Source organism: Pygocentrus nattereri, chromosome 1, assembly GCF_015220715.1.
Source record: "Pygocentrus nattereri isolate fPygNat1 chromosome 1, fPygNat1.pri, whole genome shotgun sequence".
NCBI classification, from domain to species: Eukaryota; Metazoa; Chordata; class Actinopteri; order Characiformes; family Serrasalmidae; genus Pygocentrus; species Pygocentrus nattereri.
Genome location: NC_051211.1, coordinates 36,746,313 through 36,766,228, shown reverse-complemented (window position 1 = coordinate 36,766,228; position 19,916 = coordinate 36,746,313). Strand labels below are relative to the sequence as shown.

At 38.9% G+C, this 19,916-nt stretch overlaps 1 protein-coding gene across 3 annotated transcripts in view; it reads right to left on the bottom strand.

Annotated features, from left to right (window-relative positions):
• The window catches only part of gramd4a (GRAM domain containing 4a), a 78,552-nt gene that overhangs the window by 17,972 nt on the left and 40,664 nt on the right, over positions 1-19,916 (bottom strand). For all 3 annotated transcript variants that reach the window (XM_017697020.2, XM_017697022.2, XM_017697023.2), the window contains 8 exons: positions 7,783-7,903; positions 4,539-4,600; positions 3,914-4,049; positions 2,131-2,156; positions 1,899-1,990; positions 754-845; positions 313-361; positions 38-109 (listed from right to left, as the gene is read on the bottom strand). In XM_017697020.2, coding sequence (XP_017552509.1) covers positions 38-109; positions 313-361; positions 754-845; positions 1,899-1,990; positions 2,131-2,156; positions 3,914-4,049; positions 4,539-4,600; positions 7,783-7,903 — 650 coding nt within the window. The remainder of the gene's footprint in view (positions 1-37; positions 110-312; positions 362-753; positions 846-1,898; positions 1,991-2,130; positions 2,157-3,913; positions 4,050-4,538; positions 4,601-7,782; positions 7,904-19,916) is intronic.

The window sequence follows — 19,916 nt, the reverse complement described above, 5'->3', positions numbered from 1 at the left end:
ATCTTAGTTGATGATTAAAGGCCAATCTAAATATTACCTGTGCTTTTTGTGCAACATCAAGAACTAACTGAAACTTTTCAGACACAGTCAGGTCTTCCTTTGGAGGTTCCTAGAGGCAAAAATAAAGAGAAGTGAGAGAAATTTAAAACAAAGGAGAGAAGTAAAAAAACAAAACAAAAAAACAAACAAAAAAAAAGACTTTCAGAAAGCAAATTCACACTCACAGACAGGTCACTTCCTGCGTGCACACACAATACACAAACACACACACAAAAATACTGTACTCACAGAGCAGAAAGAACTGAAACATACCAAAGGTTCAGAAACTTCAGGCACAATACTCCACTGAATCCTCCATCCTCTGCAAAACAAAATGCACACAATAGGTTAAAGTCACTCATGCAGATGTAATTTAATGTAGACTTTAAAAATACAGTAACTCCTTCTCCTGCTCTAGCTGATATCTATCCTTGGACAAAAATATTTCCACATACTGGTAACCATGGTTACTAACACACCTCCTCCTAAAGCACCATCACTATAATTGTGAACTGTCTGCTGGCACAAGCATGCTGGTTTTCATTAAGCCCTTAAAATGAACTCATATAAAATATGCTCACGTACGCTATGTTACATATATAAAAAGAGACTGAAGTTGAACTGAAATCCACATTAATTAGCCACATGAGCACTAAAACACCCACAGAAAAACTCAATGTGGTAAAGCACAGAAGGAAAAATCTGATGCCTTACCTTGCAATGAGGTAATTCAAGGATAACCTTAGAATGGCTAAAAATAAAAACATTGGGATGGCCCAGCCATGCCATGCAGCATTCATGTAGACCTATGAAAGAAAAAACACAGCAACACTCACACATGTACATTATACGTATGTACACCTACAACATATTTAATGTTTCAGAAGGCAAGGCAAGTTTATTTCATACACTGCTGTCATTTAAAGTGCTCTACAAATGAGAAAATACGGAGATGTCTAAAAAAAGTAAACGCGAATAGAAAAATATAATTAAAAACAACATTAAAAACAATTAAAACACGATTAAAACAATACATTTAAAAGAGAAAAGCTATAAATTAATAATCTAATTATAAAATAAATTATGGTAGTTAAATAATCAAATTGAATATTAAAAGTTAGATCAGGATAAAAAAAGAAGTGTCATTACAGAGGAAAGGGGGCTGAAAATGCTAACAGTGAACTGTCAAAGAAACAGTCAAATAACGTGCAGTGTAGCTTCAGGATTCTAGATAACAGTCGTTCTGTTTCACTGTGGATGAATGACTGTGAAAATTTACAGAGATGACTCAAGGTCGGACACTACTATCTCAATGTACATCACCCGACTGACACGTCAAAGTAAACTCTAGAGTTGTTCCAGCTCTATTTACCACTACAAGGTCTGCAATTTTCATTCACTTTGGGCTGCTGAATCAAATTATACATCTGGAATACACTTTCACATGTTTATGTGTTCATGGTAACATTCTTTGCATCTTTAAAATGGAAATATTCATGCAACTCGACTAGTTAAGTAATGTTCCGACTCCAACAGACAGAATGATAGAAGGATGAATGGATGGATGGATGGATGGATAGAGAGACTGATAGATAAGTGGGAGGACAGGCAGGCAAAGGCATGGATGAAAGGATGTATACGTGGTTGGACGGATGCATGTAAGGATTGATGGGTTAAAGAATGGATAAAAGGATAGATAGCTGATTGGATAGATGGATGGATAGATGGATGCCTGCATGAAATGTATGAATTGATGGATGAATGAACAGACAGACAGACAGACAGACAGACAGACAGACAGACAGACAGACAGACAGACAGACAGACAGACAGAGACAGACAGACAGATAGATACTCACAATAAAGGCAATTGCTGACGTGTAGACTGAGTGCCAGTTTGATAAGGCGGACAGGTTCCTCAGAAAGTTAGTTATAGGTCTGGCGCAACGTTCTGTGTGCATAAATACATTTACACTCATGCCTTGATAGATATCACTATATTAGAACATCACAGCAATACACAACAGAATCAATGCTGTCAAAATCATGTAAAGCAGAAAAAGCTCTAAATAAGTCGAAAAAATGACTTACTAAGTCGTCTCATGTTTTCTGTTAACCTGAAAGAGAGAGAAATATTTTCTTTAAGTATGTCTCCTCTCTGCCTGTCCTGGTGGCAGTCAGGGGTGAAAAAAGCCTTTTATTAATCAAGGATGATTTGATGAGTCACCCCCTCACCTACACTACTCCTCTTCACATTTCTCTCATCACAAAGTGACAATTCCAATGTATCTTTTTCATTCTGGAATAAATCTCTTTTTGCTGGTTTAGTCGAGCCAGAGCTACACAATCAGCAAGGTCAGCCTGCCTGAGGTCTGTAAGGTTTCAATACAGAAGGTTTACCTGAGGACGTTTTGCAATGTAATACCATCTGTTGCCCAAAAGGGGGAGAGCTTGAGCATCATAACAAGGGATCACATTTCATTTTAGTTGTTTAAATCACTGGCTCTACCCTTATAGTGCTGAGGTACCACAGAATTGCATGTGTTGGTGTTTTCCCTGCTCCAAAAAGATGCTGAAACAGTTTATGCTTCAAAATAGCTGATAACAACATGATATAGTGTCCGAAACCAAATAAGCAAGTCTATTAGTTGTTACTTACCAACTTGATGCTCTATATGAGCTTGCATTACCTGTTAGGTACATTGGCCTCATAGTTCTAGGGCAAAGCTAAAGAAAATGGATGATGTTTTGGCTGACTGACCCCTAAAACTAGCCATGTAAAATGCTAGCCATGTGAAATGTTTCTGAACCAGTGTAGAACCAGAGCTTTCTGTGGTGTATTATGTTTCTATGACTGTATAAAAGATGCTTTCCTTGTCAACATTACTCTTAATATGGCTTGGTAGTTAGTTGTGTTTTACGTTAGTCCTCACTGTACTATGCTGTCATTGATGAACTCTGCAAAAGTAATAAAGACACAACTGCCACAAAAGTATAATATTTAATATTATATTTAACAGCAGATAATATTATATTTAACAGCAGAAATAGCCATGTTTTGTGTCTGCCTTAAAGGTTTTATTAGCTGATGAGTTCAGATTATCAATGTTAACACTATTTTGCACCAGGACAATGTGGCAAGAGTGGCAAGTCTAAACTGCTCCGCGATGCTTGTCATGTCACACCAGACTCATTTTGTTCATAAAGCAAGGCGTGATTTCTGTCCATATTTCAAAATTTCCAGTTAATGGATTAAGTTAATATAACCTGCATATGACTTTATTCCATCTACTGGTTACTAGCAAAGATACGTCCTCTAGACAGACAAAGCACTTTTTGTAAGTTGCTCTGGATAAGAGCGTCTGCTAAATGTTATAAATGTAAATGTAAGTGTACTAATTAAGTAAACTTCAAGTAGACATTGTTCGAGTATATTTATTAGGTTTTAACTGTTTGGAGAGGTTTTAATTGGCTGCTTATTTCCCTTATCAGTCTGACAGATTGAAAAATGTATGATTACTGAATATCAGCAATACCTTCAAACAGAATGAAATGGTCTTTTCTCTGCATGTTGAAAAAAGATCTGCTCACTTCTAGTTGAGGATCTTATTATTCTTTGTATAAACACTTCATTGGGTATTAGTATCTTGACAACACTACTGCATGTAGCAGAAAGCAATTAGTGCATCTGGAGTAAAACAAGCAGAAAGAAATGGATTGGGGGGTATAAGGGGCTTGACTCCAGGACCAGGATTGAGAAACATGGGTTTAGATGAATTTAGAAATCTCTGATGGCACACTGTCAGGTTTCACAGAATATAGAGGGCATTAAGAGACACCATCCACCTTGTATGCATCCTGCACTCCATCCCACCTTTTAGCACTGAGCGGTTCCTCCGGCTCTACTGTGTTCTCCTCAGGCTGGAAGTGAAAGTCCTCAATGTAAACGCCGAAGCGATCATACAGCCACTTCTGCAGCCGAGAGCACAGCGTCTCCTTCTGCTGCTTCTCTGGAGAGAGAGAGAGCGAGAGAGTCAGTGACTGATCTGCCTATTTCAGAGCACAAACCCAAGCTCTATTAACCTAATTTACTCAGTATGTGTATGTATGAGCAAGGCTAGCTCTCTTCTCCATATTATGCTCTCAACTTTCTCTCCTCAAATACAACAGGGCTCCTCTGGCCTAGATAGGCTCATCTACAAATTTAGACTGCTGCCTGAAATAACAAGCTCTGGTGCCTCCTGAATTGGTGTGCAATCATGGACTGAAGCACTGTTTGGAAAGCTTTGAGGTACAAGAGCCCTTTCTACACACAGACAGCACATCAGAGAAAAGACAATGTTTATCTGACTGCTGTTGCCGGATATCTGCACCTCACACATCCACAGACAGAAAGAGAGGGAGAGAAACAGAGTCTTAGTTTGCTGTCAGATAAACACGACAGAGCCTTTTGCAGCAGAAATATCTCATTAGAGCAGGATATGTTTGTGTTTTCTCACCTGCACCATTGGCCGAAGGGGACTGCTGTTTACGAGAAGGCTGCGGAGGTGAGTCTTCTAATCTGATGCAGAAAAACAACCCAAAATGTGTTTCATCAACTCATATGACATTAACCAACACTTGCACAACATTACAACAAAGAGGTCATGACAAAACCTTGTAACTGAATTTTTGTCATTTCTCACTTTTTGACGATATAAAAAAAGTAAGTGGCGCTTTTATGCTGTGTCAATATGTCATGATGAATGGACGAATAAAAATGGCCCTCAAAATCATCTCTCCATTAACGTCCATTAAAGGCTAAGGTGTAATCAGTTACCTTTTTGGAGATATAAAGTTTTGGAGCAAGGCCCCAGGTGGTTACTACAGTGTTGCCTGGTAGTTGTTGGTGTATCCCAGGTAGTTGCTAATATATGTGTCTGTGTGCATGTGACATGTAACATTAAAACCACCTTGGGGGTCATTTTCAGCACTGCAGTCACACTGACATGGTGGAGATGTGTTAGCGTGTGTTGCGCTGGTTCGGCTTGGGCAATTAAAAATAATTTGCATGATATTTTCTATTTAAAAATTATGATGATCGATAATATTACCAACCCCGCCCTTTTACCAAAAAACATTCTATTCTAAGTCTACATGCTTTTCTAATTAAGTCTACATGGGACCAGATTATAACAAAGTATGCAGAGAAACAGATGTACTACAGTCTGTAGAACTATTCATTGCACCTATACAGTAAGTGAAGCTGATAAAATGATGTCTACTAAGGTGTGAAATATGTCATTTATAACATCATTTGGAATTCAGAATTGAGTCCTCTATTCACTATTCCATTCCGGGTCAAGTGCCCCTGTGGCCCCCACCTTTGGTTCTGCCCTCTTGGCTGATAAACTACATTTTAGTCTAAGGATAATACTGTGTAAATCAGATTTTTTGCCACCTAGATTAACATTAATACACAAAATCTTGCTACAGGCTGCATTTACTATAAATGCTAAGTAGGTGACCTCAGGTGAAGTAAAATAAAGCTGTACAATGTTATCTGTATGCTGCTATCTTTATGTATGACAGGCTTTTGATCTGAGCAGTGGTAGAGCAGTGTCTGACCCTTTTACTCATCCCTCATTGCTGAAGAATGTCCTAGTCTCTGTGAAGCTTCCCAGACCAAGGGGGCGGAGGCAATAACAGCTATTTTTAAAGCCCAAGTAGGGGAGCCTGGACCGGGGCAGCCTACAGCGACCAGCCCTTGTCTTGTCTCTGAGGCAGTGGTGCAAGAGAAGGGTCAGTGAATACTGCCAACAAGCAGACACTGATCACACAGCTCAGTGAGGAGGAGAAAGAAAGCCTGTACCAAAAGGTTGGCTACTTATTTTTCTCTAAAACCTTTGCTTAAAATGTCTGAGTGATCACTTCAAGCTAAATGACACTAAATAAGCCACACTCAAGGCTATTAAACCATTATTGTATTTAAAGTAATAGACTCATAGTGACAGTATGTATGGTAGCCTTTTCTCCTGAAACACATCTAAATGAAAACCCTTGCAATCCTTACCACAGTGAATATAATAGTTAGTCTTAACATATTTTAAAGATGACAAAGTTGGCCAGTTTTAAAGAAATAGTTATGCAGCAATAATAAAATGCATATGATTTTCTCCTTCAATGGAACAATAGACATTCTACAAAACAATGGACTGGCCACCCCAGAGTCCAGACCTCATCATCACTAAATGTGGCTTTACAAGGATCATGAGTAGCAGAAAATACAACTTTTACCACTGAACTTTGCAGCATTTGAAAGTAAGTAATTGAAATAAGTCTTAACACAAACTTACCATAGCTGTACATAGAGGTGGGCAATATGTGATATATTACGTCACAATATGCTTTTCTGCTTCTATTTAAGACATAATCAGTACTTAAAGGACACTGGGCCTAATTCACCAATATCTTCCCAAGTTTTATCTTAAATATGTTCTTGAGAAAGGCCCAAAAAAAGTCTGTCAGGCTCATTATGTGTTCTTAAACAGCAGAATTACTCACACCTTTGTTCTTATGAGTGTGTGTAGATTATGTTCTTACCTAAGAACAAATCCCAAATAAGAAAACATTTGTGAACATCAGAAAAAACTGTAAGTGGGTTTTCAGAAGAAAACCTAACAGTTTCTAACAGTTTCTTCTTAAGAACTTCTTAAGTTTTCTTCTTAAGTTTTCTTTTTTTCTCGTCCTCAACCATATTATGTGCAGCTGTGTGCACATCGGATAATTGTGGACCTCCAATGCTTGGCTGTGCTTCTTTCGCCTCTCCATCGGAGGGGCCTGGTTCCTGCTGTGGGATGGGCCATGGCGGATAAAAGGACCACCCGTGACCGGTTATGGGGAGAGCATTCAGCATGTTGGAGACACCTAATGAAAGTCTGCCGTATTCTCATTGTGAAAATGTAGTCAGTACCATCTCTCGCTTGTTTTTCGTCTCTTTCTCTCTCTTTGCTTCTTTTTCCCCTTTCCAGCGAAGTGTGGGCAGGCAAGTTGGGCGCACCTATATTTGCATTCATTATAGTCGCTGAACTGTCTAGACACACTAGGTAAGGAGCGAGTGCCACCCGCTGTATTTTTGGGGACAGGAGTAGATGTATGGTTAGGTAGGTTAGATTTGTTTTGTTTTGTTCATTTCTTTGCACCGTCCACCATCCACCTTTGTGGCTGGTAGGACTTTATTAGTTGTTGTTTTTTCATGTTGAATGTTTTGTTATTCTTTGTCTTTTCTTTTGATGTATATTTAGTTTGTTTTAGATTACCTGTTTTGCTCCTGATATGTGCAGTTATCAGTGGAAGCAAAGTAAAAGTTTTGATGTAAACATTGCTAATGTGTGCTGGTCCCTTCCCTCCATTCCTGCTTTACATGCCACGCCATATTATTTTGTTACACCTCCTCTCCTCCCCCTAGCTACATCTGAGGGGAACGTAACAACCAACATCATGCTTAAAACCAAAAATAAGTTTAATGGGATTTAGTGCAGCAGAGTGTGTGAAACACTAAATATATACATCATAATCACTGTAATCACTTCTTGTTGTAATCAGTTTTTGATAGTATATTACATGTGGCACCACTGGGGTTTTTAACTGTTCCTACTTCTCAAACCTCAGAAAAACAAAATACCATGATGAACATCATGTATCATGAAAATGTCTTCAAGTATTGTGATATACTATTTTTGTATGTTTGCCCGTGGTGCTCACCTGGATTTTAGCACTTCACTCATCTTCTGCTCCAGGTCCAACCTCCTACCCCGCTCTTTCTCCAACTCCTGCTTCAGCGTGTCCACATTGGTCTCCTCCCGTAGCTTCCTCAACTCCTCCTCTGCCAAAAACACAAGCAACAAATATCATTTTTGAGGTCACCCTTTGAAAAATGGCTCCGGGCAGCACACTGAGCACTGGAGAAATGCATTATTTAAGAAAAAGAGCTCAGAAATGCTGTAGGAACTTATTTTCCTCTCCTTGTGTTATGGCGCAGAGCAGCATTCTCTTACAAATGGATGCTGGGAAGTCTTTAATGATCTTTTCTCTTTTCCCTGCTAAGAGGTGGACTCTGTTTACATGATACGTGTAGCGGATGCACTCAGAGAAACACTCTGTTCGTTGTTTCAACACCTCTTTCTCTCACGGTTCATCCATCACTCCATGGAATATGTCTCAATATCAGCTAATACCATGCGTGCCTCCTGCTATAATAATGGTTATAAATATTTTAGCACCAAAGCTAGCTCCTTTCACACGATCATGAAAGGAAAGTGAACCAAAGTCCAATCAATGCCAGCAAACCACGACAAAGGCTTGGTATATGCGTCCTGTACACCCCAGGGATGGGATCATTAGTGGAAGTGCGTTGAGGGAGCAGTGACACAGTGGAAATGTGACTGAAAGGTAGACCGTAGGTGGTCCTGGAACCATGCTGAGATGACAGCTATAGCATAAGTGCATGATTTACAGCCATAGGCATGCCTCCATGGTAAAATGTCATGTATTGTTGATTTTCTAAGTGAAAGTAAGACATTCTCTACAGAGGACACATTAAAATATGTCTACTTTCAGCAAGTAGCAAAATTTTTTAAAAAATGAGTAAATGTGTTTGAGTGTGAGAGAGAGCTAGAGAGAGGGTGAGAGAGAATAATACTGACTGATGCCTTGACAAGATGTTAAAAACTGAGAAAGTAACACCATTTAAGTCGAGTAGGCCAAGTTCTCTCTCACTCCCTCCCTTTTTCTTTGTCTCTCTCCTGAATCAGAAGAGTTGAAAGAAACAAGGGAGTGAATTATTTTCTCTACATTTTTTTTTTACACAGGCATTATAAATTGTTGGGTGCTAATTATAACATTTTAATATACTTATGCAACACAGCAGTGAAAATGCTGTATATCCATGGATTAGTGATTCTGATCTTCAGACAAGTAAAATGTGGATTTACTTGTCCACAAAACAAGTGCTTGAATAAAAAAATAAGTAAGGAGAAGCCCTGCTAGGGATGTCCTGATTTTTTGTACCCTTATCTGTTGAAAGCACTACATTTCTACAAGTACAATCTGATTTTTATATTTTCACACATAATATAGCCACACAATATATATTCACTACAGTGAAATCACTTCATTTTTAATTTTTACATGAGGGGATACTGTGCACTGATTTGCAGGTTTTTTTTGAGCTTCCGATTTTATACTGTGTTGATGGATTCATATTGACCTCCCTGATGATCTGGCCTTTTTCACCTTACTTCTTTACCCCAGTTATTTGTTAGTGGACCACTGAAACTTTTTACATTTCTTTATTAAGTCAGTTATTTTTTTACTACTACAGATCATTGGCTCCCCCTCAGTACTGGCCCAAGGACCACCAGAGGGTGCTCAGTGGTTGAGAAACCCTGTTCTAATGCATGCTACCCAATAAACATTCCAACAAACATTGCTTTTCAGATGATGGAAAGTGTTTAGCTTTGTGAAACTACACTTGGTATCAGAACTGAACCCTGGTATCACAGCAACCCTACAAGCATTCAAGTTCTCAGGCCTGAATTTCATGCTTCTACCACAGATCATGCATTCTTATGAAATTTGGGTTACATTCAGCATGTGCAGGAGAGCATGAAATTGCTCAATTTGCAAAGTCTCTTGAAATACTCCAGTTAGAGCCCTTTTCAGAGCTGTGGAGAGGTTTTTGTTAGAGACTGTGACAAATTTCATGATCATATGAGGCCTATTAACTGCTCCAAACTAAAAGCAAGAGTCTGAGTTTGGACCCCTGAAGCCAGCAAGCAGTTATCAGTGCAAAAAGGGCTAACTGAGACAGACCCTGGACAATACTGGGGGAAGAGATTAAAAAACCTAGCTGTACACCAAATCACTGGAACTGACAGTTTACGACTGCTTCTAATCAATCAAACTGAGCTCCAGAATTAAATTTTGGCTTGAATCAGCCACTATTTGCACTAGCAGCTCTCCATCACAACATACCGGGCACTTGCACAGCAGGCTGTGTTTGCCAATGACAGTGTGTTCAGTGTGAACAGGAACCAAACATTCTGCCTGGGATTCTGAGCAGTCTGTGCAAACTGCTACAGCATTTCACCATCTTCAAAGCATTTGTTTGTCCAAAAATTCTCACCATTTCCCACTTGAGTCCCTCAAGTATGGTCAATTAGCCAAGATGTGTTTGGTATCTGAACTGTTGTGAGCTCTTTTTTGTGTTTCGATGCTGGTCAACTTGCAAAAAACAGCTTGGACCATGAATTCATACTGGTCTATGCTGTTTTTTTCAGCAGTGTAAACCATTGCTTTAAACTTGTTTAGTGGATCTCAAATATTTAAGAACCACAAAAAAATACACAGGGAAGAGCCTGAGGTTCTAATCTGTTTAGTCCATTTAAGGAAACTGCTGTGATCTAAAGGTACGTACCTGACAAGATACAAAAACTACAAAGCACAGCAATACCACATAAACAGTCACAATAAATACATAATAAATAATAACTTTACACTTCAGTCAGAGATTTAAAGATGCAATTAGCCAGATTTTGTAATTCAAAACAGTCCAAAAATAACGAAAATTATCAACAGCAAGTGATGAAATAACAGTTTTGACATTATGTCAAAGATGTGTAGGTATCATGCTGCAAAGACATCTACTAAAGTCAGCAAAACCGCTCTCATAAAACCACTTTGTACCTCAAGAAGCGATAGTGAGTCACTGTAGCATCGAGTCTGCCGTCAGTTGAACATGAGAGGATGATGAACTAGCACTGTCTGAAGCCTTATTCTAATCTCTTGTCAATCACTTTGAATGTACTGCTCACAGTTAGACCATTTAAGGACAGGTAGCCAATGAAAGGAACAGTAAACGCAACAATGGCTGGAGCTCTCAGCAAGTGACAATTATCACCACAACCACCCACTCAAAGCAAGAAACCACATTCAGCTGCAAAAAAAAAAAAAAGAAGTGACATAAACAGAAGCAAAACAATAGTTAGATGTTGAAATTTGTTGCTGGACTCTCAACATTTCTTCTAGACTAGTAAGGATGGAGAGGAGTGAAGTGGAGGGGCTGTGTGTTTCCTGGTTTTTTGCCATAGAGGTGGACACCACAACTCACCCCTTGTTTATTTGGAGTGTGTCGTATGAATTTAATTGTGTCATGTTCCACATTGCTCCTTTAAGGATAAAATTAAGAATTTTTCATGATTGCTATTAGCCAACTAACTCTTCAAAAACTCGCTGTTTTCCAGCTAAGAAGCACAAGATGAAATAAGTTGCAGTGTGACTAGGCTAGAAACATTAGCTGAGATGAAACCAGATGAGCATTCTGTTTATGTTACAGACTTCAGATTGACTGCCGTTTATGGACACTATTGATTTTTGGCATCTGTATTTAACACAGCATTTGGTAAGTGGAAGTCTGTAGTATTATGGGACAGCATTTTGTTTGCTTTTTGAGTGTTTTTCAAATGCTTTACAAAAAATATCAAACTAAAACCAGTGACTGCAGTCTCACATTTTATAAATATGCACACATGTATACATGCACACGTGCACACATAGCGAGAGAACAGTCTGAGGACTAAGCACAGAGTACTTCTCCTAATGGCTGAGTAAATGCTGAGTGATGTGAAGCAACCCCCAGCAATAATGCTGGAAATGATATTAAAAATAAATGAGGCACAGGCACAGGAAGACACACATACACAAAACAGACTAGCCGATCAGCAGCCCTCTGAGGTACAGTGCCTTTCAATTGCTTTATTCCACCCACACAGACTGGTAGGAGTCAACCACAGGCACAAATAACAAAATGGGAGCAATTTGTTGCACAGTGCCAGAAGCCTGGAATGCTATTTATTCTGAACCACTCCAGGCTGGAGACCTTTCACAAAGGACCACTAGTGCACTGCATATATACGCACAGTCATGACCCACCAACAGGTAGTTACAGTCCAATCTGGATGCTTTATTAGAGTGATACGGTATGTAACTTCACTCTTGTCGGCCTTCTCAGCGTACACTGAACTAACTTAATGGCACAGCTGTACAATGAAAAGCAGAAGTAACTCCTTAATGCATCCATCACTCTATAATCTGTTAAGCAATCTTATGACACCTACAGTCTGCGAAGAAAAGCACAAAAACCATCAAGCAGTAACTTAAGCAAAAAAATAAGAGTTCGTTAACATCCTACATTTAGGAGCAAGTATACCACATTCTTTCACAGCATTCTTCACAGCATTACACCTTTACCTAAAATGCCAGCATACATTTTGCAGCCAGTTGCACATTACTGTCTCCACTGTTGTACTCAGACTTTTACTGGCCTCTTTCATGAGTGACCTGATTTTGGCCAAGCAGCAGGTGTTAGCTGGATATTTTTAAAATCTCTGCACATTAAAAACCCTAGCTTGTAGCTTCACCTTGTTGATGTAGAGACACTAGTCCATCTGTTGTAGGAGGGGTGTAGCCCCCAATAGGCCTGGGTAGACCATTCTTAGGCTCACCTGGTCAAATTGCAAAAGAATGGATAAAAGAATAATTATTATGGCAAATTTTTTAAGATAATGAAATTGAATTTGTTTTCTGTGAATGCTGTCATTGTATAATAGCCAATGAAATCATTACACTGTCCATCTTCTTTCCTCAGTCCACTATTTACTGCTTAGCAACCACTGCTGCCCACCACTGTCTCAATTATCAACGAACCAGAGCTTGAATCTGAAATTCTAGCTGCAGTTAAGAATGTGACTGGGGGTGTTTAAAAGTGAGATTACATCCAAAAGAGTATGTTTTCTACCTTTCAAAAGCCAAAAATAAATCTAAAAAAATGCCATCACCATTACTTTTCTGTGAATTTGGTACTTGTAATGAATGCTCTTTTACTGAAAAGGCTGAAGTTGGCAAATGTTTAACATTATTTTAATTCATCAAGTAATCAAAGGTAAGATATCATAACATTTTTCATGCCCATCGTGGAAATGTGCTTATGCCCATGATGTATACATCTCTGTACATCTCAGTTTTCAAATTTGATCTCAGTGTTGTCTTCTTTGAATCAATGACCCTGGCGTTGAATCAATGAATCCTGCATTTTGGTTGCCTGCTACTGTTTTGCATCAGGGTGGGAGAGATGGAATAGGTAGAGGGTGACTGCATGGCTGTCACAGGCTATAGCCTAATGTAATGACACTGCGAGACGTAGTTTGAAAATATGTCTACCCACATATTCACACTCCCACCCAAAAATGTATGTCTGTCTATGCATTTCCACCAGATTTGACATTCAAAAAAAAAAAAGAAAATAGATGTCATGTAGGTTAAACATAGAGAGAGACACAATCAAAACTCTTCATGATAACCAGACAAATGCTAGTAGGATCAAATTACCTTACCTAGCTACAAATGACCTTCTACAGGTACACTGTATTTACTATATTTACTGTGAGAAAACCATGTGTGCAATTGGTTCCAGAAGCACAATTGCACTATTCCAATATAGACTCTATCATCCGGGTTTGTGGTTCTAGACTGTAAAATGTACAGTAAGCTGCCTTTGTCAAGATAAAAAGCTTGGCGTCAAGACAGGACATAAGAGATCTACACATCTTAAAAATATATAACTGCAATGGAATATGGTGCACAATTCCCTAACTAAATTCCTTCACTAACCATGACAGTTCCACCCCAGTGACTTTAGGGGTACCACCCTTGTGACAATTTCGTATCTTTTTTCTGGGAGTGTACACAGGTTTGCAAATGAAAAATGCATTAATCAGTATGACCTCTTGTGGCCATGGGCCCGTTAGTGGGACCAAAGTCTTATTACACACTTCTATAATCTAAGAATACATAAACACATCTGCACTAAAGTCCTTGTAGTTACTGTATAATAAGCCTTAGTATGTAAAAGCCTGGGATTTTAAGGGGTTAAGCTCTGTTTAGTGTTCAGATGAATCAGAATTTGTACACATAAACTATCATGTACATTAAAAATTGTCCCAAAAATGGGCCGTGAATAGATGTTTGAAGGTACAGTTTCTTTCTGTGAGAGCAGCCAATGCATAATTCACACAGGCCACATTTCACATTCATCTTCTAATTAGGCTGTACTAGCGAGACAGAGCAGAAGATTAATACAGCATAGTGCGAACACACTCACTCATCTCCACCTGTTAGACCTCATCAAAGATTCAGCAGAACTCTCTCTCTCTTTCTCCCTCTCTCTCACTCACTCACCATTTCCATCCTGTGAAGTCATTCTCTATATTTGTCTCTCACTTTTGCCCTGCTTTTCTGAGACACCAACATCATTCTTTCACCTCTCACTCTCTAAGCTGCCTGTCAGCTATGATCTTAAACTTCTTGCTTTATAGCATATATAGCAATATGATCTTTATATGATATAGCATGCTTTGATTTCTTCAGTCACTAACTTTAGATGATACTGTACTGATCCAGCACCAGGTTACCTTAAACCTTACCCATAAACTGGTCTCAGACCAGTGCAGACAACAGTGATGTGCAACAGTCCCATTCTGTCAGCTGAATGATATGAATGTAAATGCTGCACCATTTAAGATGGAATGGGAAAATTCGAACAACAAGCTGGTAAAAAAGAAGTTGACTTTAGCTTCATCGAAAGTTGAAAAGAATGAAAAGGCATGAGGAGGTTGCTCTTGCTTGACAGGTGGGTAACATTAACCTATAACCTCCCATAAGAATGAATGGCAGAATGTTCAGAACTTCAAATTCTAATTGACATCAATGATGCAGGCCACTCAGTCTCACAGACACAGCTGATCATGCAGGAAATCTGCTTTAAAATCCTTACACTTTCACCTAGAAACTCCATTTCAGTTTTAAATGGTAGAGAAACTTGTCCTTTCTGAAAACTCAAAATATCTCATCATTTTATCAATTAGCTTTAGAGTTATGAGCATTTGTTTGGCACTAGGCCCAGAAAACTGCCCCATTCACTCCCATGTAAATTTCTCAAAATGAGAATCTGCTAATTTCAAGATTTTCTCTGTTTAACTTGTCATAACTCAATGTCATAATTCTCAATACTCACAACATTACACCAAAATAATCCTCAAGGGGTCTTATCTTACACATCTATCCGGTTTTTGCGTTAGAGTAAACATTTCCCGAGTTATGACTGTTTGTTCAGACGGTGCAAATCAGACTCAAACAAGGCTTCTCCACTAAGAGCTGCATAATAACAGAGTGACAGTTAATTTGATTGACTCCCCCCCCAAACACATACATCTCTCCCTCTCACACACACCACACAGACACACACACACACACACACACACACCACACAGACACATACCTAAGGAGGTGTTGTTCACCTACACAGAAACACACACACACACGCAGCTCTTTTCAAGCACTCTTGCAGTTCCTTCAGGAAAAGCACATCTAGTTAACTATATGTAATGTTAACCAACAGGTCAGTACTGTTTTGTTCCATCTGCTAATGTTTGTGACAGCAGCTGGTTAGCTTCACAGCAGCAACTGCAGCGACAGTTTGCTGACTCACAGCAAATTTATTCATGAATCTGAGAGGTGGAGCTTCTGCAGAAGCACTAAAGGGAAGGGTGTATTTGTTTTACTGTTGAATTCAGATATCGACAATTGATCTCCAGAATTGTATACTGTGCCTTCTAATTCAGCATCAGTTGAGCCCCTACAAAATAACATACTCAAGCTCCATCACAATGACAAGCATATGTGTTCGCTGTACATGGGCAGTGGTGGGGCAAAGGTCACCAGCCAGCCTCTTAGTTGTACATCTTAAGAGGCTTAGGCGTACCTAGTCGCACCATGCCAGAGAACACATGTACATCTATTAAGAGCAGAGAGGAAGAACACACTGGGGCAGAGAGCATGACCCCGTACTCTCTCGCTCTCTTTGCTTGTGTAATTAGTATTGAACGCGGTGGCCTGCTCACACACTGTCACTCTACATCACATCAGGCTCAGAGACCCTCACTGTCACAACATAGCACTCTGCGTGTGTGTGTGTGTGTGTGTGTGTGTGTGTGTGTGTGTGTGTGTGTGTGTGTGTGTGTGTGTCTGTCAAACATTAGTCAAGTGTGTCACGTGCCCAGAAGGAACCCAAAACGGAAGACCACATTATCCTACAGCCACAAAGATGACGCCTCTGAAAATGTCCTATAAAATACTGCATTTAAATTACAGTATTGTGCAAAAGTCAGAGACCACTCTTCATTTATGTATTTACAGTCAAAATGTCCATAAGTAAAAATACACAGAAGCCTCAATTTTAGGTTTTTTGAAGAAATCTGCAGATCTATTTTTGCACACCTCTGAAAAGCAATAATAAAAAGAGTGTTTTGACTGAAAAATAAATAATCAAAGGGTCTCTGAATTTTACAGTATTGTACAATAAAACACATTTCCATGTATGGAAAAATTTAGTAGTTTATTCTCTTTTTTTGGTCTTGTGTGCTTGACAAATTTGATCTTCAATAAAAAAGGACTTTGTGATGCATATGAAAAAAACCCTGTATAAAGTTATTATTACTACTGTTATTTCATTGTGGATTTTATGACTGGAGTTTTTAAGACTTAAAAAGGATATGCAGTTAAAGAGAAATTACCCGTTCTAATTTTTTCTGTCCCAACAAAATTGATTTGTGTGCAAAGTATTTCACTGAATCAGCCTCTTAGTCGTCAGGATAAGCTCTTTGGGTTTACTCTGGGTCAACAGCCGTTTCACTTCCCCATTTCAACATCATGCAAATACATTCCTCCAATAGCCATCTTACTCAATGCATCATTCCTATATGCAACCACAGAAAAATTAACACAAATGTGAATATAACTACCTTAGTATAAATATGCATTACAGATAGAAATGCTCCATTCCTCATCAAAAGCCAAGTTAAAATATAGCATTGCTGATCATATCAAAAACATGTTTTCTTACACCATTTACAAATGAGCAGGAGACCATTTCATGGATGATCCAGAACTGATGGTCCAACATCAGTACCTGGAGGAAAGCAATCAAATCCTCACAGCAATTTTCCAACATCTAGTGTAAATGTTCAATCCTGAATTGGTAAGATTCTATAAAACTGATCACAGTGGTGGAGACAGGAAACAGACTTCTGAAGACTTTAATGCCTCTAAAATCTACATTACAGAAAGTTTTATTACATGAAATGGTTACAAATATGCCATCTGATGCCACTGGGTGTTGTAGTACAAAATGTTTTGTATTTGTTTTGTTTTTAGAATTACCATTATTTTAGCATGATCAGTATTACATATCCAAATGTAGATGATTTGTGTAGGTTCACTGGTCATTCTGGAAGATAAAATGTCTATAGTTGCATTGTATATACTGTGACCTCTGGTTCCTGTAAGTTTCTCTAGAGTGAGCAATTTCATATTAGACCACTCCACATGACTTTGCTTACATCTCAGTGACTGAATTATGCAGATTTTTTTGAAAAACCAGGGGAATTGTCTTTAAATTACACTTAAAAATTCAGAACACTTCCCACATCTATTGGAAAATTACCATTTTGGACATATTATGTTTTTCTTTCGACAACAAAACTCTGTGAAGAAAACTCTGTGGGACACAAGTTAAGACAGCAATAAGCTTGTCACTGTAGTTAGTCACTTACTAAGGTTGATGTTGCTCTTATGAATCTTGATCCTGTCAGTAGCAATGTCGCCGAGAGGCTCCAGGTCAGGGTCTATGGGATCCATCTTGACCCCAACTCATCTGTTCTCTGACCCCTTTCTGTCTAGCAGAATGCTCTTAATGCCTCTGTATCACCGCATCTAACTCCACATCCTGTATCTCTAAATCACTCCAAACTCTGTCATTAAGTATACCTTTACTTGTAGATCCAGCATACAGCCTAATGTAGACCCTTGAGGCACTCCAAACCACCCTTGGTGCTCTGAACAGCAGCGCTAGCTTTGAATGAGTGAAAGAGTGGATGAGGGGAAAGGTGGAGCCTTATGCAATAAAACAGTCAGCAGTCTAAGCTCCCAGCTGGCTACATTCATACTTGCACTCAGGAATCACCAGCACAGAGCTAAAGTGCCTATTGAGTGTCAAAGTGAGATATTTTGCAGGGAATTAATCAGGCTGTAACCTATGAGGCAATATAATTTGAGATTAACAAATGAAGTATTCAGTTTATTCAACTGTTTGTTGGTGCAACTGGCCTAATGTCTGACCTACATCCATTTTCAACGGCAGCAAAATGAAATGTTATGAGGTTGTCCTATGATATGCTTTATTTACAACTGTAACTGTAGCGCTGCTCCACTTTCAGAGCTATCATGATTGTAATTTCTCGCTATGATGGCACTGTCGTCCTTTTGCCCTCAGACGCCGCAGGGTTCCCAGCATGACCAGTGTAGCGAGACCGAGGCATGCTGAGGAAGAGCTAAATGGAACAAATTTTGCCGGCACAGCAGTCAAAGCACACTGAGTGCGTTGGGAGATACCAAAAATACGAGCCGTGAATACTGGCTGACATATTAGCAGAAGAAAGCAGATGGAAAGATGTGGCAATAATTAAAACACTGACTACAAAATTTATTTGCTCTTCAAATTGAACAGAATGGTTTGGATTGGAGTGGGAACAGAAAATTAAGAACCTGAATTCTCATTTGATGAGATGTGTCATGAGAACTGGGACCTAAAAAGTAAAGCACTTTGTCAACCACACTACTTGTTCTCTGTTTGGTTCACAAAGCAATTTTAAGCCATTACCAGCAGTGTTTGGTCAGCTTGAAAGCCAATATTCTATCGGTGCTTAATAGCCTTATGTAAGGCATTGCAAATCCAGTGCAGTCTATGGGCCTGTTGCATGAGCTTTATCATGATTTGCCCAATGACAAAATAACATAGTAACATATGTGACCAGATAAAACTCTTTCTGAATGGATTTTATCTATTAATCAGCCAATAAGTGACTTACAGTATAAAATAACAATGATGATTCCAAAAATGCAATGATGCTACAACCGTAGATTCAGTATCATTTGTGCACTTAAAATACCTTAAACTTATGAGCAACACAGATCTTATAAAGTTGAGTTGGCTAAACGTTGATGACACTTGCAGTCTGAACTTTACAGCTTCTTCTCAGACATCCTGTTTCAAAGCCACTTCCTGCTTTAAAAGTCTTTAGGCTGTAGGCGGCATCCAAGCAATCAGGACTTCCTACAGCTCATATACCTCAAATCCACAACGCTACATCTGTAAAACCCCCATCAACAACCATGTAAATCCTTTACCTAATACTTTAATGCTGCTTAAAGCCTGTCACAGTATTGGATATTTCCTCAAGCATATACTGACCATTCATGCTACTGGAGCTTTAAAGAAAGCTCAGTGCTAGGCCACAGAATCCCTAGATAATAGCTCTAGTTCATAACTTAGCATAATATACAGTCAGTGGTGGAAACAGTGCAAAAATCTACTTAAGTGTTCTGCTGCTGTACAGATAATTAATTTTAATATTAGAATTAACAAAGAAAACTACAGAACTAAGAGTAAATAAGTTGTTCAGGATACACCCATTGTTAACACAGCTTGTATAATTGCCACAGAAAAGCACTGTCAAAAGAATAGGATGCTGGAACAGCTGCACATGAGCCTAAGGTCATTATGCCCAATGCCAAGCACCAACTAGAAGGGTATATGTTCTCTAGACTGATGGAGTTTCCATCCAGTACTTTTAGGATGAGTTGAAGTAGTGTTTGTGACCCAAAACTGGCCGTCCAAAATCAGAACCTGGCAGAATGCAATCAAATTTTCACAGCAATGTTCCAAC